Source organism: Pituophis catenifer, unplaced genomic scaffold (genome assembly GCF_029215685.1).
Source record: "Pituophis catenifer annectens isolate HBS135680 unplaced genomic scaffold, rPitCat1.0.hap2 SCAF_6, whole genome shotgun sequence".
Classification (NCBI taxonomy): Eukaryota; Metazoa; Chordata; class Lepidosauria; order Squamata; family Colubridae; genus Pituophis; species Pituophis catenifer.
In genome coordinates this window covers 9,464,261-9,485,284 of record NW_027256886.1, presented here as the reverse complement: position 1 = coordinate 9,485,284, position 21,024 = coordinate 9,464,261, and the positions used below count along the sequence as shown (strand labels likewise).

The window sequence follows — 21,024 nt, the reverse complement described above, 5'->3', positions numbered from 1 at the left end:
CAAAGAGAGAGAGAGAGGGAGTGAGAGACAGAGGAAGAAAGAGGGAAAAAGACGGAGGGAGGTAGAGACAGAGGCAAAGAGAGAGGGAGGGAGAGAGAGAAAAAGGGAGAGAGAAAGAGAGATAGAAATTAAGATAGAGAGGGAGGGAAAAAAGACGGAAGGAGGTAGAGACAGAGGCAAAGAGAGAGGGAGGGAGAGAGGGAAAAAGGGAGAGAGAGAGAGAAATTAAGATAGAGAGGGAGGGAGGGAGGGAGCAAGAGAGCTCCTGAGCAGGTGCAGAGTATTGTTCCTCTGGGAGGGCGGCGACCGGACCGTCAAGCTCCCCCTCTCCCGCCCCCGGGTGCGGTCTTCGGCAGGGCTTCCCCGGGGCGGGTGGGGGGAGCGCTTTCGGAGAAGCAGCTGCGCCGCCGCTGCTCTGCCTTCCATTGGATTAAAAATAGCGTCTCTCCGCCCCTCCGGGCCGGCCTCGGCTGCGCGCTTCTGCCCCTTGTCCGCGTCTCTTTGCCCGGGCTCGGCCGCCTGTCCGTTCGCGCCCCTGGCCAACCAACCAGCCAGCCAGCCAGCCAGCCAGCGCAGCTCTCGGGTCCGGCCGGCGTCGAGGAAGATGGAACGGGCCGCCTTGTTCGCTCAGGGGCGGGAGGCGCCGACGGCTGCCGGGGACGTGGGCGAGCTCTTGGTCCCCTACATGCCCACCATCCGGGTGCCCAAGACCGGCGATCGCGTCTACAAGACCGAGTGTGCCTTCTCCTACGACTCGCCCGTAAGTAGCGGCGGCTGCCTGGATTCCTTCCCCCGGGATCGGCGGGCTCCTCCGCGGCGCTCCCACCTTCTCCCGCGTCCCTGCCCGGCCTGGTTTCCCGCGGGGTCGAGCTCAGCCCGTTGCCCGGCGAGGCTTTGACCCCCTTCCCCGCCCCCCCCAACGTGTCCTTTCCGTCTCGGATTACAACTCCCCTCGTCCCCAGCGGAGTTCCATCATCCCTGGGGTCGATTCGTCTGAATGGGAAAGACTGGGCGGACCTGTAGTTATTCCCCCTCCGCTTCTAGAATAGATTACTTTACTTTTACTTTTATTTGATTTGTATACCGCCCTACTCCCGAAGGACTCAGGGCGGTGAACAGCCAACAATAAAATACAGACATCCAAAATTTAAAAAGCAGAAATAAAATAGTTTGGCCCAGACAGATTAAAACCCCAATCAATTTAAAACCAATTTAGACTTTAAGTATTACAGATATTAAAAACGTTAAAATATTAAAATTGTTTAAAAGAGGGAGAAAATTAGGCCAGGCCCGCCTGATGAAATAAAAAGGTCTTTAGAGCGTGGTGGAAGGTGTGTAGATCCGGGATCCTCCGTATCTCCGGGGGGAGCTCGTTCCAGATAGTAGGTGCCTCCACAGAGAAAGCTCTCCCCCGGGGGCTGCCAGTCGACACTGTTTGGCCAACGGCACCCGGAGGAGCCCCTCTCTATGGGAGCGTACCAGCCGGTGGGAGGCTATTGGTGGTAGTAGTCGGTCCCGCAAGTACCCAGGTCCTGAGCCATGGGTATTAGATTAGAATAACAGAGTTGGAAGGGACCTTGGAGGTCTTCTAGTCCAACCCCCTGCCTAGGCAGGAAACCCTGCACCACTTCACACAAATGGTTACCTCACCCCAATTTTCCAGGACTCCCCTTAGTTGTCTAGAGAAGACAGGAGGTGTGCTTCTATCTACTTTGTCTTGATGCCCAGCTTAGTGGCAGCGCCTAGGCGATGTAGAAAAAGCGAAAGGGAGTTGGATTTGGTTATGGGGAGGGCTTGGATGGGAGACCACCAGGTAATGTCCAAGTTGGGAAGGCCAGATTGGGAAGTTTTTTTAAAAAAAAAACATGAAAGAAATGGAACAACTTGCCTTTGGAAGTTGTGGGAGTTTCATCACTGGAGGCTTTCAAGAAGAGATTGGACTGCCATTTGTCAAAAATGGTGTAGGGTCTCCTGCTCGGGTGGGTGAGGGTTGGACTAGATGACCTACAAGGTCCCTTCCAACTCTGTTAATCTAATCTAAAAGTAATGGCAAAGCAATTCTATTCCAAATGGATATATCTTTGTAGTTGCAAGTCCACTTGGACTTGAAGCAAACATTTTGCCGGGGGGACCCCAAAAGTTAGACTTTGGAGCTGGTTACAGCTCTGAATAGATTCCTTCCTCCGTATGCAACTCATCCCATTTTATTGGCCATGTAGCCCAATTCTGCTGATTAAGCCATCAGCTGCCCTGCCTGTCTTTCTTTATTGGTAAGGAACTTCTGCCAGGAGTCTTTGGTTCATGGGTTGCCAGCCAGATCTGAAAACGTCACTTTTTTTTTTCTTCTTAGCTTGTGTGTTCCTCACAATGCAGTGTATTGAACCAGATCTGTTAAAGGTGTTTGTTAAAGTAGCTGACTTTACTCAGTACCTTAATTTTAGTATTGATCTTGGTGAAGGTTTTTTTGTGTGTGTGAATTAGAACTTTGCTAACCAACTATTTTGGTTAGCTGATGATTCAGCATGTGGTGCAAACTTAGGGAATGAGTTAACAAAGTAACAAAGTTAAGTGAGCTGTATGAAACACCCAGTCAGTTCCTCAGCCTCTTACGTTACCTCCTATCTACGTTACCTCCTCCTACTTCTTCTCTGGCTAATAATGATTGTTTCATCTCTGCTTTCTTGATATCTTTCCAAGCTGCTAAACTGGTTTCTTGTGGTCTTTTTTTGATTTATCTGCATCAGCTTAATCCTGGTAATTTACCAGGTCACTGTAAATTTCTGATTATGTTGTAATAGACTTGTCTGGATGTTTCCTTCTTACTTATAACATGTAGTCCTCGACTTAACAATCGGTCACTTAATGACTATTCAAAGTTATGACAGAGTTCCCCAGAGCTAAGTACGGCCCATTTTCAAAGTTGTGATGGCCGCATGCAACTTCCCCGGGTGCTCATATGACTCCATCTTGGGTGCTTAGCAAGCTTTTCATCTTTACAGCTGTTTGAATCATCCTGCTCTTGTGTGACCATGATTTATGATGAGATTGGGTTTTTTTGGTTTCTGGTGTTTACTTCTAGTTGCTGGCAAAAGTACCCATTGGGGAAAAAGGATTCGCTTAACAACCATAGTGTTTACTGAGCAGCTACTGCAACAGATGTTAAAAAAAAAAAATCAGGTCTGGTCATGTGGTGCCTCAACTTATGACCACAATATCTTACGACCATAATTCTAGCTCAGTTACAGTCGTAAACTGAGGACTGAAGAGACTACTTCCTGAGAATGCTCAGGAAGATAAATCTATCTCAGCATCTACTTCTGTTCTACTATCGCAGCACCATTGAGAGTGTCCTGACATACAGCATTCTTGCATGGTATGGGAGAAGCTCTGTAGTGGACAAAAAAGCTCTACAGAGAATCATTAAAACTGCCCAGAATATCATTGGGCTCCAACTACCAGCCCTGAACGACATCTTCGAATCTCGCTGTTTGAGAAAGTTGCATAACATTCCCAGAGACTCTTCCCATCCTGCTTACAATCTTTTTGGACTGTTGCCTTCTGGCAGAAGATACAGAACAATTAAAACTCAGACCACACGTTTTCTGAATAGTTTTTATCCCAGAGCTATAATTGCACTCAACCATGAACTAAAGGGCCACCATCAGTGAGCTGTTGGACAGTACTACTTGGTCTGTTGTGTGGATGTTTGGGTGGTTTAGGGGTGGGGAATTTGTGGTGGGTGGGAGTGTGTTTGGGGATTGTTATGTGTGTTGGACCTGGTCTTTGGGTGTTAAGTGAATTTTGTTTATGGGTATACTGTGTATACACATACAATGACAATAAAGTTATTTATTTATACTTCCACAGGTGAAATTCAGTGAGTTGCTATCCAATATTTTGCAAGGATGGGGAGTAGGGAGTGGGAATGACGGGTTAAGCTACAGATGCATTTTTGCCTGCATTTCCTACAATCCGGAGTGTGAAGTTGAACTCATCGGGGTTGCAAATGTATCTCGTAGGATCTTGGTTCCACATTGACTGTCTGTTCTTTCTCGACTAAATCCGTTTTGTTACTGCCCTGTTTTTGAGGTCTGTGCTATAGATTCCCTCTTTCCTCTTGTGAACCTACCTCATCATTTTATCTGTAGGGAAATTTGTTTTGATTTTTCGTAAACCTGGACAAAACATCGAGTTTAATTATAAATGGAGTTTCGATATTTATTAGCTTTGAGTATTGAGAATCAATTGTGAGGCAAGAACAAAGGGGAAAAAAAGCCTTTGATTGCAATTCCTTATTTCCACTCCGGGACAGAAATAAAGCAGTATTTAATATTTTTGGGGGTAAATATTTGTGACTTCTAACTGCATCTCTTTGAAATTGCTGTACTAATTTAACCAGGTTCTCTTGAGTAATATAGTAATATACTAGTATATAGTATAGTATAGTATAGTATAGTATAGTATAGTATAGTATAGTATAGTATAGTATAGTATAGTATAGTATATAGTTTTCTGAGTTGATGTGGTATTAAATGAAGAGCCTTGGTAGTACAGTGGTCTAAAGCACCCTGTTATTAAGACCAGCTGCCTGCAATTACTGCAGGTTCGAATCTCGCCAGTTGACTCAGCCTTCCATCCTTTCTAAGGTAGGTAAATTGAGGACCCAGTTGTGAGGGCAATAAGCTGACTTTGTATAAATATACAAAAGGATGAAGGCTATTGCTTAGCACATTGTAAGCCACCCTAAGTCTCCGGAGAAGGGCGGCATATAAATCAAATTAAAAAAAAAATGTATTTAATGCAATATTAAATGCAGTATTAAAGTCAAAAAGAGGGCTGTGAAAATATTTACAGACCCCTCGCATCCTGGACATAAATTGTTTCAACTCCTACCCTCAAATGACGCTATAGAGCACTGCACACCAGAGCAACTAGACACAAGGACAGTTTTTCCTTGAATGCCATCATTCTGCTAAACAAATAATTCCCTCAACACTGTCAAACTATTCACCAAGTCTGCATTACTATTAATCTTCTTATCGTTCCCACCACCCATCTCCTCCCACTTATGACTGTAACTTTGTTGCTTGTATCCTTATGATTTATATTGACTGTTTCCTAATATGATTTGATTGCTTATTTGTACCCTATTTGTACCCTATGACTATCTTTAAGATTCTTATGATTCTTGATGAACGTTTCTTTTCTTTTATGTACACCGAGAGCGTATTCACCAAGACAAATTCCTTGTGTGTCCAATCACACTTGGCCAATAAAGAATTCTATTCTATTCTATTCTATTCTATTCTATTCTATTCTATTCTATTCTATTCTATTCTATTCTATTCTATTCTATTCTATTCTATTCTATTCTATTCTATTCTATAATTGGGAATGTCTGAGAAAGTATCATGTTACTTGTCTATATTAGAGGAAGCTCACTAATCCCAGTGAGCTTTCTATTCTCTTGTATTCTCTTGTATTCTCTTGTATTCTCTTGTAGTCTAGTCTAGTCTAGTCTAGTCTAGTCTAGTCTAGTCTAGTCTAGTCTAGTCTAGTCTAGTCTAGTCTAGTCTAAATGTATTTGGCTAGCTCAGTGTTTCTCAACCCTGCTAGTTTTAAGATGTGTGGACTTCAACTCCTAGAATTCCTAGCCAGTCTTGAGTTGAAGTTCACACATCTTAAAGCTGAACTGGCAAATAGTTCCCACCTGTAGGCTGTTCCTTGTGATAATTAAACTTGCAACTACTTCCTAGCTAGGAGGAGGAAAAGCAGGGTAATTAAACTCGCAGCCACTTATATTTAGGAGCTACTGAACATAACCGGGGAGATATATTTTATTTTAGGAGGAGTTGGTGCGTGAAAGAGTGACTCTTCTAGGTTTTTAGCACACTGAGGTCACAAGTAGCCAGAGATCTTTGAAAGAAAGGCGCACATTCTCCTCCTGATATTTAGCTTGAACCGTTTAAACTTTTCCAGCTGTCACCCAGCTCTGGCAAAGTAGATACAGCCGCCCCTTTCCTTTTTTTCACATTGTCTGTCCCAAGTATGATATGCTCATTTTAGCAACAGTCAGCTTCAGCTGAATAGAAGTGTGGGGGCTTGGCTGTCTGGTTTCTCCCTCATTATTTGGGAGTAATGAATTCAGAACTGGAGTTTTGTTTTCTTTTTCATTCTCCAGGGCTGACCTTCTGGCTGGCCTTCTGTGACTCAGCAGAGCCATTCTTTGTAGCGTTTAGTTTTAGGTCGAATGGAGTGATTTGCAAGCCTAATTCTAATTCATAAACATACAGATGTGCGCATAAGACCATCTGTCCTTGCTACCATGTTTACTGGCGTGCGTGCTTGCTTGACTGAGTGCGTACATGCACACGTTCATTTTATTTATTTATTTATTTTATTTGTTTCCATTTCTATACCGCCCTTCTCCAAATAGGACTCAGGGCGGTGAACAGCCAAAGTAAAAAACAGAACATACAAAATTTAAAAAACAGTTTAAAATAATTAAATATTTTGGCCGTAAATTAAAACAATCCGATTTAAAATCAATTTAAAATTTAACTCAAGCCAGCCCAGCTAGTTGAAATAAATAGGTTTCCAGGGCCCGACGAAAAATCCGGAGGTCTGTTATTGTACGTATCTCTGGGGGGAGGTTGTTCCAGAGGGTGGGCGCCGCCACAGAGAAGGCTCTCCCCCTGAGGGTCGCCAGCCGACATTATCTGGCGGACGGCACCCGGAGGAGGCCCACTCTGTGCGAGCGTACTGGCCGGTGGGAGGCTATTGGTGGCAGAAGGCGGTCTCGTAAATGTTCATACATCAATTGCATGATAGTTCCTGTTTAACAGTTGCTGAGTTGGTTACCAATAAGGTTTCCCGAGCCCAAATATTGGTTTTATTTATTTATTTATTTATTTATTTATTTATTTATTTATTTATTTATTTATTTATTTAAATATTCATCTTAGGGCCATGATGGCGTACTTATGGTGCCACAGGTGGCACGCGGAGCCATATTGGTGGGCACGCGAGCTCAGCTCCAGCCAGCTGATTTTCAGGCCTTCTGGGCCCACCGGAAGACAGGAAACACACTGTTTCCGGCCTCCGGAGGGCCTCTGGGCGAGGTGGGGAAGGCTGTTTTCACCGTCCCCAGGCTCCTAGAAAGGCTCTGGAGACTGAGGAAAGCGAAAAACGGGCCTATCGTGGCCACCGTGCCATTGCGTGCCAAAAGCAGGGGGAGTGCGGGGGGGGTCATGAGTGCATGTGCGGAGGGGGGGGCGCATAGAATTATGGGTGTGGGCACGCACATGCACATGACTCCCCCACATTCCCCCCGCTTTTGGCACGCGATGACAAAAAACTTAGCCATCACTGTCCTAGGGCAACGTATTTATTTATTTATTTATCAAATTTATTGGCTGCCTATCTTACCGCGGGGTAAACTCTGGGCGGCTTACGATATTAAAAAGATAAAACTATATAAATAAAATGCTACAAAATATAAAAGTACAAAACACAACAGCTAAAAAGATGGGGAGGAAGGACTAGGATCTGCAGGGGTGGGGCAATCTGATATTAATCTATCGGTCACCTCCAAACATCCTTCTCAGGCACCCTGTGAATTCATATATTAATTGCATGATAGTTCCCGTTTAACAATTGCTGAGTTGGTTACCAACAGGATTTCAAGTCCAAATATTGGTTTTGATCTGGAAAGTCCTTTATGGCTTCATCCTAGGGCAACTTATTATTTATTTATATACTAAATTTATTGGCTGCCCATCTTACCACAGCGTAAACTCTGGGCGGCTTATGATATTAAAAAGATAAAACTATATAAAGAAAATGCTATGAAATATAAAAATACAAAATACAACAGCTAAAAGATGGTGAGGAAGGAATAGGAATAGCGCCCGGGGAGGGGATCTGATATTTATCTATCAATCACCCCCAACATGAAGCATGAAGCACCACCTTAGACACCCTGTGAATTTATATATTAATTGCATTATAGTTCTTGTTTAATAGCAATAGCACTTAGACTTATATTCCGCTTCACAATGCTTTACAGCCCTCTCTAAGCGGTTTACAAAGTCAGCTTATTGCCCCCAACAATTTGGGTCCTCATTTTATCCACCTCGGAAGGATGGAAGGCTGAGTCAACTAGAGCCTGGTGAGATTTGAATTGTCAAATTGCAGGCGGCAGGCAGCAGAAGTAGCCTGCAGTACTGCACTCTAACCACTGCGCCACCGCAGGTCATAATAGTTGCTAAATTGATTACCAATAGGGTTTTGATTCCAAATCTTTCTGTCACCTGACATATTGTGATGTTTTTTTCCCCTTTGCAGAGCTGGGGTGGGCGTGGCCTGTGCGTGACGTATCCGGCCCGCAGGCGCCATCTTCTGCTACGTTGGTTTAGATGCTTTGGCATCCCTTGTCCCCAGAGATTCACCTTGGCACCTGCCCAGTTGGAATTTTGGAAGGGCTCTCAAAGATGGTTTCATTTGAACGGGCTTTGGAGAAATGGTTGGATTAAATCCAGTTTTTATCTCAGGCAAGGAGTGAGACTTGGGATGAAATGTGTGTCCCAAGGTTGGGATGAGAATTTAATCCTTATCATACTTGCATCTGATGTGATAGCGCAAGTACAAAAGGAAGGGAATCGTAGTACGACTGAAATTTTGTTGTTTTGTGGTTACGTATAACTAGATTTTGTTTTAATATGCCACCTGTAATTTTTATGTTTTCATATTGCTGTATTTATGGACCTGAGATTGTTGTATGTAATTGAATTCCTCCTGATTGAAGTTTATTGGGATTATGATAATTTATTGGAACCGTAAACTGCCCGTGTCATTTGGTTGAGTTTGGAGATTAAAGAAAATCGAATGAATGACTAGATAGATAGATAGATAGATAGATAGATAGATAGATAGATAGATGATGTTGTAAGAGTCTTGAGAAGTACACATAGAAATATATGTAATAAATAGACAAAAATCTCCTTTTGTAGTTGCTTGAGCTCAAAATAACATGGTTACCCTAAAATTCCCACTGATTTTACCTCTCCATCCAGCTCTCTTCTCTTAAATTGGAGAAAATCTGTGACAGCCGATCCTCTTATTAAAAAGATTTTTCTTCAGAAAGATTTGTAGATTCCTGCAAGGTCACCTTTATTCAAATTTGGAATGATTTTTTTGTAAAACCGCTTCTCAAGTTTCATCTTTTTAGTAGCTCTCTCAAACTATAAGGAAGCAGAGTATAAGGCTCATTAAATTAATGGAAATTATCGATACATATGCGGTTATGTTGGGGAAAATACAGGCACTCAAGAGGCTGCTTCCTGAAGTTAGAGGGGGAAAAAATGAGGACAAATGGATCTCAGAAAGGTGCATTGCTGGCTAATTTTTAACTTTTATTTATTTTATTAATCATATTTCTATGCCACCCACTCTCTGAGGATTCTGGGTAGCTTACAACAATCGACAGTATACTAAATAGCATATTGCCCCCAACAATCTGGGTCCTCATTTTACCCACCTCGGAAGGATGGAAGGCTGAGTCAACCTTGAGCTGGTGAGATTTGATCCACTGATCTGCTGAACTAGCAGTCAGATGAAGTAGCGGCAGTACAGCACTCTAACCACTGCACCACCTTGGCTCTTTTCTCCATTTAGCTATTGTAAGTGTAGCCATTCCAGGCAGGGCAAGTCTAGAATAGTAGACACTTTCTTTATTTTCCTAATAATTTTGTTAAATATTATTTTATACAAGTAAAAGTTATACATTTATAGAACAAATACATTAAAAAGTCTATACACACACACTCACTTTATATAGAAGTGGAGAAAGAGAAAGAGAAAGATTCTTTATCTCCACCAACGATCCTTATTATTTATTACTCATTTATTAGATTTTTATCCTGTCTTTAATGTTTTTATAAATAATTCAAGATGGTGAACATACCTAATACATCTGCCTCCTATTTGCCTTTCAACAACAACCCTGTGAGGTAGACAGGGCTGAGAGAGAATGACTGGCCTTATATCATCCAGCTGGCTTTTATGCCCAAGGCAGGACTAGAACTCACAGTCACTTAGTGGTTGACTGAAGATAATCCAACTACTTTTTTTTATACCCAAGGCAGAACTAGAACTCACAGTCATCTAGTGGTTGGCTCAAAATCATCCAGCCGGTTTTTATACCCAAGACAAGATTAGAACTCAAAGTCACCTGCATTCCTACATTCTGCATTCCCTCTGTTTTTTAAAATTTTCTTTGGCACTCAAATTTTTCATAGTTCCTGTCACTTCTTTTGGTCACATTTTTGATTTAGGCCAGGGGTGTCAAACTTGATTTCATTGAGGGCTGCATCAGGGTTGTGTTTGACCTCGGGGCCAGGGTGGGCATGGCCAGCTCAATGTCACTCGTGTTGGGGTGCCTGTGGTCGCCCGAGTGCTCTGCCAGCGAAAACAGGTTCCCAAGCTCTGTTTTCAGCTGTGACGGCTTCCTGCAACCCTCTGCCAGTGAAAACAGAGCTCAGGACGGCCGCCCATGGCCCTCCCGAGCTCCATTTCCCTGGCAGAGGCGCTGCGGGCTGGTCCTTCGCAGTTTCCAGGACAGCCCCGCGGGCCAGATCCAGTGGTGGGTTGCTACCGGTTTGCCCTGGTGGCGGGAGGCTCTGCATGCCCACAAGCAAACTGGTAGCGACAAATTTTGAAACCCACTACTGGCCAGATCTAAGCACCCTGCGGGCTGGATCCGGCCCCCGGGCCTTGAGTTTGACAGCCCTGGTTTAGGCAGATCCTTTGGAAGTTTGGCATCCACTGCTGACACCAGTTGTGATTAAACTGAGTTGACGTGGTGGGAAATAGAGTACAAGCAGTCCTTGACATACGATAGTAAATGGAGCTTGCAGATCATGGTTATAAGTTATGGTCACCCACATGACAATCCCAATTTTATGACTTTTTTTCCCAGTGGTCGTTAAGCAAACACAACTGTTGTTAAGCAGAGCCATGATTTGCTGTGGTCAATTTTGCCAAAAGAACAAGAAATCAATGTCAGTTTTCAGCAAAATATGGTCATGTGACTGTGTAGGACACTGCAAACGGCTGGTTGTTGAGTGCCTGAAATATTACATGACTGTCGGGGAGGGGAGACAACCATCGAAATTGTGATTATTAAGTCATTCACACAGTTGTTAAGCAAATCTGGCTTTCCCTTTGATTTTGCTTGTCAGAAGTCGGCTGGGAAAATTGCAAACAGCAGTCATGTGACCCCAGGTCCAGGACATTGAAAGCATCATAAATACCTGCCCGTTGCCAAATTTTGACCATGGGGATGCAGAGATGACCAATTGTGACGACCAATTGCAAGCACGGGGTGGTATTAACTTACTTTTCCTACCGGTTCGCAAATGTGAATGTGCATGGCCTTCCACGCATGCGCCACCTCGTGATTGTAAGCCATTTTTTCAGCACCACTGTAACTTCAAACGGTCACTAAACGAATGGTTTTAAGTTATGGATCACCTATATTTAATTTTTTTTTATTAAAAAGTTTTTTATTTTAAACACATTAAAACAACATTAAAATCAAACATGTACAAACAACAAGAAGTAACACAACAAAAAAACAAATATTTATATTTAAAATTTTAAGAGGAGTTTCACATGTTTTAGTGATCTGCAATAAAATAAAATAAAACCTAGGCGGCTAGCATATCAGGAAGAATGGTTTTAGTTTGGATGGTTTCTTAAAAAAAATGGTGTTTTTTTTTTTTTACTTCCAATTCATACTCGCTCTTGATTTCATTGTTTGAAACCGAAACGATGCTTATGAATAAATTGGAGGAAGGTGACAACATTATTCAGACTGGATTATCGTGTTTGCAGCATGCCTGGTTCTAACAGAAGCTTTCACTATTCCTAAATAAACTTTAGAAGCAATTTTTGAAATGTGTAGCAGTGCTATTTTATTTCAGTGATTGTCATGGGATTACGGTTTAGATTTCCTGTTCTCCATAGTCTTGTCTCTCATAAATCTGGGACGATTAGGAATGATGTGGTTGGAATCTGTGAAGGAGTGAGGTGCATTGTAGAGGTTTATTTGGGATGCGATTAATGTCTGCGATATCTGTGGTCAAATGCCTTTTGTGGAGTTTCAGTTAGTGGGAGCTGGTTACCTAACTTTGGAATGTGTGTTGCACATTGTTTAGAAACTAAGGGAAACTTTTTGTTTGGGGAAAAAGTTATGCCATCTGCCTGCTGTCAGACTTCGATGCTATCTCAAAATAAATGAATTTCCAAACTGCCAATCTTTAAGGAAATCTTTTCTTTAATTGAGCACAGCCACCGGATCATGACTCGATGGGGACAAGACTGACCTTTTGCCCCCCCAATCCCTCCCTTTCCGATCCACAAATCTCTGCTTCTCATTGGCTATCTTCCAAGTCATTCTTCAGACTTCTTGTCTCGTCATTTCCCAGGAATGTCTCCCCCCTTCATTTCCACGACAACCCGACTTCAAAGGGATTTAGCAGGCAAAAGTTCAGAGCTTATCTCTCTCTCTCTCCTCTGCTCTCTATGACAACATTGAAACGTTGATACCTGCATCTTTGGTAGAGTTGAAGGAGAGACACAGACACTGACTCTAGTGATTTAACTACGCTTTTCAAAAGAAGATAATACAGTATAGGTCTGTGATGGCGAACCTATGGCACGCGTGCCACAGGTGGCACACAGTGCCCTCTCTGTGGGCATGCGAGCTGTCACCCCAGTTCAGCTCCACCACACGTGCGTGCACACCTCCTGCCAGTCAGCTGGTCTTCGGGCCTGTGCTGCGTATGCACAGGGAGGCGGGGGGGCAGGGGGCAGCATGCATGTGCAGGGGGGTGGGGCATGTGCAGGGGAGCATGCATGGGGGCAGGGAACATGCATGGGGGCCACACACACATTGCATTTTGGGGGGTTGGGTGTGCGCTTTGAGCCCTTGGTCTGGAAAAGGTTAGCCATTACTGGTATAGGTAGTTCATAATTGAACTCTGGGTCCTTAGTGCTCTGAGTTTGATTGTTTGCTTGCTGGACATTTCATTATCCAACTAGGTAACAGCAACAGTACTAATAAGGGTGGGGTTTGCTCCCTGTTAATACACAGTAGCTTAACCTTTCAGTGTTGATAGGGGTGTGGTTTTCTCCTTGCTAGTTTCTTGAGTAAAGTGTTTTTTGCTTGGTTGTTTGTCTGGTGTTAATGCCAGTTTATCTGGGCAAACGACTTGTGCTGCTGCATTTTGAACCTCCTGATAGTCTTCAAGGGCAGTCCCATATGGTGTGTATTGCAATAATCCAATAGTGAGATGACCATGAAAAGGGAACCGGTGATTTTCTGAAGGTCCTTCTGATCATAGAAAGGATGCAACAGGTGCACAAAACGAACCTGGGCAAAGTCCCTTCTGGCCATCTTTGCCACCTACTTTTCAGCAATATTTTTTAGTCCAAGTTGCTCACCAGTCTCAAACAGAAAAATGCAGCCTCTTCCAAGATCAACGATGGTGACATCTCCAACCCTCAGGATCTAAAAGGATGGTCGGTTTTGTTAGGAATGAGCTGGTCTGATTCAGGGGTGGGTTCTAAATTTTTTTACTACCGGTTCTGTGGGCGTGGCTTATTTTGTGGGTGTGACTTGGAGGTCATGTGACTAGGTGGGCGTGGCTAGCTGGTCAGTCATTTCTGGAAGGTCCTCGCACTTACGACCCGTTCTCGCACTTATGATCCGACTCATTTGTTTGTTTTTAACACTGATCAGCTGTAGGACAGCCCTTTGAAGCCCCGCGGTAAGAGTTTAAACAGTTTTTTCCCCTCTAGTCATCAGCTGGGACTCAGGAGGCAGCAATAGATTGGGGGTGGGACTAAATAAAAGGTAAGAATAACGTGGGGGGGGTGGGGGGTGGGAGGGCGGGGGTAGGGGGAGAACCGGTTCGGTGACGTCATATCGTCACCGCTACCGGCTTGGCCGAACCGGACCGAACCGGGAGGAACCCACCACTGGTCTGATTTAATGAAAAGAAAGACTAAGGTTGACATGAAAGCAGTGTTCCAATATTAAGTCTGCTTTTCCCCATCCAGAACTAAACAGCCTCCAGACACAATACAATACAAGATTGTGATCAAGGCTGGAAGTGATTTCCTTGCTTATTTTATAATCTGCATCATAAATTTGGGGAATGCTCAGAAATGGCACCTAAGATTGCCGCAAAAGGAGAGGAGAGGAAAATTTGTTGCATAAACATAACTCCATTGGCACATTGTTGGTTTGGCTGCAATTCTCTACAATTTGGCTGCTGATCTCTACATCGTGCCGATCATGATGCTGATATTCTAGATGGGAACAGGAATATTTAGATACATTTCAGAGAGTTTGATTTGTATGGACCCTTGACTGCTCCATCATGTTAAAAATCTTCCCTAAAACATTTGGATTTCCTAAAATAACTGCCGTTAGGAGCCAAGACAGCATAAAAATCTTACGGCACCTAAAATCAATACATTTATTAAGGCATAAACTTTTCTGTCCTGGCTAGGGTAACGTTCTCATCTTCCTTTATATTTAAAGAAATAAAACTCATATTTGAAGTATTACATTTTCTTCTACTTTACTTTCAGAGTCCTTTTTCTCCATTTAATTTTCTCCTCTTTAAAAGAAAATTAGTGCAAATAATTGTAAGCCATTATTTTAAATTACAAGCCCGTTTGGAAGCACTGACAGAAAGGCAGCATTTTAGTTGAGAAAGTCACTAGGTAGCCCTCGACTTACAACAGTTCATTTAGTGACCGTTTGAAATTACGCCAGCACTGAAAAAGTGACTTATGATGGTTTTTCACACTTATGACCGTTGCAGCATCCCCTTGATTTTGTAATCAAAATTTGGATGCATGGCAACTAGTTCATATTATGACGGTAGCATTGTTCCGGGGTCATGTGAACCCCTTTTGTGACCTTCCAATAATCAAAGTTAATGGGGAAGCCAGATTTACTTAACAACCATGTTATTAACTGAACCACAATTCAGTGGTTCACTTAACAACTGTGGCAAAAAAGGTTGTCAAATGGGGCAAAACGCACTTAACAAATGTCTCGCTTAGCAACAGAAATTTGGGGCTCAATTATGGTCGTAAGTTGAGGACTTCCTGTAAGATGTCAGCGTCTCACAACTGACATAGAAAAGGGAGGAGAAGCCTGAACTTTTGCCTGCTAAATCCCTTTGAAGATTCTGTCTCCTCGGAGATGGGGAGGGGGGAGACATTCCTGTGACCTGACGAAAAAGGAATCAGGAAAGTGACTTGGAACATAGCCAATGAGAAGCAGAGAATTGGGGATCGGAAAGGGAGGGATTGGGGGTAAAGGTCAGTACTGACCACGAAAAGAGTCAGGATCAGATTGCTGTGCTCGAATAAAGAGAAAATTTCCTTAAAGATCGGCAGTTTGGGAGTTCATTTATTTTGAGATAGCATCAAAACCTGACAGAAAATATGTTTTGTTTTTTTTAAAGTCCAGAGGAATCTGACAAACATGAAAGCAGTAATAGGGGAAATACTTTTCTTCCTTTCAACGCTTTGCTTTATTCCTCTTATTAAGAAAATATATTTCTTTTTTAAAAAAAAAATTATTAAATTTCCAAAGATTAAAATACACAGTACAAAAAGAAACATAATACACAAAAAAAGCAAGGAAAAAAAACACACACACACACACAAAACAAAAAATATAAACAACCAAAAACAAACATATCAAAATTTCAATACTAATAACAACTTTTCTGCATCGGTATCTCTAACCTATTTAACCTTCTTATACAAATTCTACTTCTAAATATCTCTATCTTAAACTTACATCTTTATCTAAATTATCTTGACTTCTGTTTACAATTCGATCTTTGTTACGAGATCGAAGAAAATATATTTCAAGGCATCTCTGCTTTTAGCTGTTGGGTTGCCTCTTTTTTACAGTTGTTTTTGCATTTGGCCCATGAAAAGTTCTGTACGCATTCAAAGGCAACTCAGCTGCCTGGTGTTTGTCATCTGGCTGGAAGATAGGTTATATTTATAACCCACACACTTCAAATCTCAAGTGTCACCCAGCAGGTCTCTCTGAATAGGGAGTTGCACTGATTAGGAAGGCCAAAAATATTCCCAAACAATGTTATAGATTTAAATGCTTAAGGTCGAGTGGATGAAGGACATCCCTCTGTACGGAAAGCTTACGTAGCTAAAACTTTGCTAAGGCAGTTTCTTCTGGCTCATCCCAAAATACTTAAAATCTGTGATGATTGAGGGCTGTATTGTTATATAAGCAGAATGGGCATTAGGATGTACATGTTTTGCAATGACTCCTAAAGCTGGGAGTCTCTACCTGAAGTGGTGCATTGTATTTTAACCATTTAATTAACCTGAGTCATGACAACCATTTTTTTTTTTTAATTTGATTTATATGCCGCCCTTCTCCGAAGACTCAGGGCGGCTTACAATGTGCTCAGCAATAGCCTTCATCCTTTTGTATATTTATACAAAGTCAGCTTATTGCCCCCACAAACTGAGTCCTCATTTCACCTACCTTAGAAAGGATGGAAGGCTGAGTCAACCTTGAGCCTTGGCGAGATTCGAACCCTGCAGTAATTGCAGGCAGCTGGTCTTAATAAACTTAATAACAGGGTGCCTTAAACCCCTGTACTACCAAGGCTCTTGACCTGAATGCCTGAGAATCTCTACAGACTTTTAGCTATACAATTTGGGATTGAACACCCTTGGAATGGTGTGGGAGTAGGAATGGATTTCCAGAGAGGGAAAAAATTGCAGACTACAGGAACCAGGAGCACTTACTCAGGTGACCCTGAGGACACAGATAAACCTCCAAGTGATTCAAGGACCCTCTAAAACAGTGGGTCTCAACCTTCCTAATGCCGTGACCCTTTAATACAGTTTCTCATGTTGTGATGACCCCCAACCATAAAATTATTCCTAAAACCATTGAAAATATGTGTTTTCCGATGGTCTTAGGTGACCCCTTTGAAAGGGTTGTTCGACCCCCAAAGGGGACCCGACCCACAGGTTGAGAACCACTGCTCTAAAAGGATGCAAATGTCTACCAGGAGTATAAATCCTTCTATTCCCCACTATCCTGTCAGAGCTGAAGAAGCTTCTTGGATGAGAAGCGAAACATCTTCAAAAGAAAAAACAAGATCCACACATGGTTGGAAAAAAATGACAAAGAAACACATTGACTTTAAACCAGAGATATTTTTATTAGGGATTTTACCAGAAATATATAACAAAGAACTGAGATATTTAATTGTGAATGTATTAACAGTGGCTAGAATTGTATTTGCTAAAAATTGGAAAAGTGAGAAGATACCTACTGAGGAGGAAGTTATTTTAAAAATTATGGAGTGTGCTGAAATGAGTAAATTGACATTTGAAATTAGAGAGCAGGAAGATAAACAATATTATTTGATTTGGGATTTGTTTTATCAATGGCTAGATAATAAAGTATTGAGATGAAAGATGAAATCTGAAATTAATGTAATAGTAAAATATATAAAATGCTTTTTTTTTGTTAGACAATGGCTAAATGAGTATAACATATAAAACTGTTAAGTAAGAGAAATTAAGACTCGTAGACTTCAATTCCCAGAATTCCTCAGTCAGTCGTGCTGACTGGGGAATTCTGGGAAGTGTAGTCCACAAGTCTCAAAGTTGCCAAGGTTGGAGACCCCTGTTTTACAGCACTCTCTGGACAGCTTACAGTTGTCAAGTTTGGAGACCCCTGCTATGCATCCTCAATTCTAGGAAGAGCTCAGTTGCTGTCCAAACTCAAGACAGGTAGTCCTCAACTTACAACAGTTCGTTTAGTGACATTTCAAAGTTACAAATGACATTTTTCACACTTCCGACCATCGCAGCAGCCCCATGGTGATCACATGATCAAAATTCGGATGTTGGGCAACTGATTCATATTTATGACGATTGCAGTGTATCCTGGGGGTCACGTGAACAGCCTTTGTGATCTTCTGACAAGCAAAGTCAATAGGGAAGCCCGATTCGCTTAACAACCATGTTACTAATTTAACGACTGCAATGATTCAACTTAACAACTGTGTCAAGAAACATTGTAAAAATGGGGCAAAAGTCACTGAATGAATGTCTCATTTAGCAACATCAATTTTGGGCCCAATTTCAGTCATAAGTTGAGGAGTACCTGTGGTGTCCCTAATTGCACCCTTCTTTAAGTTTGTTCCTACTGTGTCAGAAATAGGAAACAGACACTGAATAGCCATAGAATAGAATAGAATAGAATAGAATAGAATAGAATAGAATAGAATAGAATAGAATAGAATAGAATAGAATTCTTTATTGGCCAAGTATGATTGGACACACAAGGAATTTGTCTTGGTGCATACGCTCTCAGTGTACATAAAATAAAAAATACGTTCATCAAGAATCATAAGGTACAACACTTAATGATAGCCATAGGTTACAAATAAGCAATCAGGAAACAATATCAATATAAATCGTAAGGATACCAGCAACAAGGTTACAGTCATACAGTCATAAGTGGAAGGAGATGGGTGGTGGGAATGATGATAAGATTAATAGTAGTGCAGACTTAGTAGATAGTTTGACAGTGTTGAGGGAATTATTTGTTTAGCAGAGTGATGGCGTTCGGGAAAAAACTGTTCTTGTATCTAGTTGTTCTGGTGTGCAGTGCTCTATAGCGTCGTTTTGAGGGTAGGAGTTGAAACAGTTTATGTCCAGGATATGAGGAATCTCCATCAATGTGGAATATTATAAACAAGCAGAGAAATTGGTCGTCTTCTACATTAAACTGTGGTTGTCCTATAAGAGCAGATGGACAGCATGGGGAGGAGGCCCAGGTGACTGCCATGGCGAAGAGTGCCTATTTTTGGCTTGGAATAGCTATATTTTTGACAGCTGTATAAAATTGACAGCTGTAGCCATTCTTGGACCCAAGAAAAAATGCCTGCAGTGATCTAAATGCTTCAACAACCTTGCATGTTAGATTACTGTAAAGCACTCTACATGAGGCTACAAGAATTTTGGGCTCTATTGTGGTTGTAAATCAAGGATTATCTGTAGCTCCTTGGATGTAGGCTTTCTAATGTACTGTTCCTTACTATGGATAGGATAGGATAGGATAATTTTATTTCTATACCGCCCCTCTCCCGAAGGACTCGGGGGGGGGGGGGTGTACAGCCAGGTAAAAACACAATACAAATATCACAATTTAAATTTAAAAATTATTAAAAGTATTACATTCAAGGCCAATTAGCTAAAAAACCCCAAAATTTAAGAATTCTGAATTTAAAACTCAATTATGAAGCTAGCCCTGCCTGTCGGAAGAGCAGGGTCTTAAGAGCACAGCGGCAAACTTGGAGATCAGAGATCTTGCGTATGTCCGGGGGCAGTTCATTCCAAAGGGCAGGTGCCCCCACAGAGAAGGCTCTCCCCCTGGGTGTCGCCAGCCAACATAATTTGGCCGACGGCACCCTGAGGAGTCCCTCTCTGTGGGAGCGAACTGGTCGGTGGGAGTCTATCGGTGGCAGAAGGCGGTCTCATAGGTACCCAGGTCCTGAGCCATGGAGCGCTTTAAAGGTGGTAACCAGCACTTTGAATCGCACCCGGAAGACCACTGGGAGCCAGTGCAGCTCGCGCAGGAAAGGTGTTACATGGGCGCAACGAGTTGCACCCATAATTGGAGCCTCCGAGTGCTCTTCAAGGGGAGCCCCATGTAGAGAGCATTACAGTAGTCCAGCCGGGAGGTAACAAGGGCATGAGTGACTGTGCGCAAGGCGTCCCGGTCCAGAAAGGGACGCAACTGGCGAATCAGGCGGACCTGATAAAAAGCCCCCCTGGCCACGGCCGTCATATGCTCTTCTAAAGACAGCCGTGCATCCAGGAGGACGCCCAGATATGGGATCCTTGATAGAGACATCACTGTGAACAGCTCAGTTTTTTTAACGTATTTATGACACGTGCACCTCCTCACCAAGCTTTGAGATTCCCTTGCCATGTTTTCAGCTTTTGAGTGGCTTGGAAGTACTGTTGTTCAGACTTTGCTGTTTTCCTTTATAAAGGAAGAGCTGAAGAAGCTTCTTGGATGAGAAGCGAAACGTCTTCAAAGAAAAACCAGGAAGTCCAGTTGCGTCTTGAAAAAGCACCTTTGGGTTTCCTTTATTAATCGTTCTGAAGTCTGTAGTTGTCTCATGTCTTACAAATGCTTAAGTCAAGCAATAATTTTAAAGAAAATCTTATAGCACAAAGAACAAGACCTGCATACAAAAAAACCCCATGCCTGTGATGTTCAAAATCTGGATTATTCAAGGACAGTCTAAATCCAAAATACTTGCCATGTTTTTATCTTCTTTAAGCCTTCTATCAGTTTTTCTTAGCCACTTAGCTAGTGGCTATTAGGAGAAGTTTGCTTAGGAAGAGAAAAAAGACAATTATTCCAGAATTATTTACGTGTCACTTGCATTTATTTAATTTAACAAGTGCTTTTATAATAGCTATTTCAGTTATTGCAGAGCTATTATTACAGTATTTTAAATTTATTGTATCCCATAGGCTCCAGGCAGCTGAGAAGGAAAATAATACAGTGTTATCCTGTGCAATAAACATATAAAATGTATCACATATAATATTCAACTAGATTGCTTAATAGCATCCTTATTCTATGAGTCATCTACTCCTTTGTCCCCAAATAGGCTTTTAGAAAGCAAGTCTTCAGAAATTTGAATATCAAGAATGAGAGTGCAAGTACTGTTTCTGGTTTGAGCTTATTCTGTAGCAAATATGCTTGAGGTTCATAATGTGGGAGAGGGGTGTCACAAGGAAAATTTGCAAGGAAATGCCTTTTACAGGGTTTTTGTTATTGGCTGTCTCCACTCTGACTGTCCTGCACAGCAGGAAAGCTGTGCATAGCTATTTCCTTTGAATGATTTCCATTTCCAT

General features: G+C 42.3%; 1 protein-coding gene across 4 annotated transcripts in view; it reads left to right on the top strand.

The window, feature by feature from the left end:
- The first annotated feature begins 281 nt into the window (after positions 1 to 281).
- The window catches only part of USP13 (ubiquitin specific peptidase 13), a 111,988-nt gene continuing 91,245 nt past the window's right edge, over positions 282 to 21,024 (top strand). Inside the window, exon 1 of one of the 4 annotated variants that reach the window (XM_070946346.1) lies at positions 282 to 760. In XM_070946346.1, coding sequence (XP_070802447.1) covers positions 605 to 760 — 156 coding nt within the window. In that variant the 5' untranslated portion in view covers positions 282 to 604. The remainder of the gene's footprint in view (positions 761 to 21,024) is intronic. The other 3 variants (XM_070946345.1, XM_070946348.1, XM_070946347.1) reach the window with 3 other exon arrangements.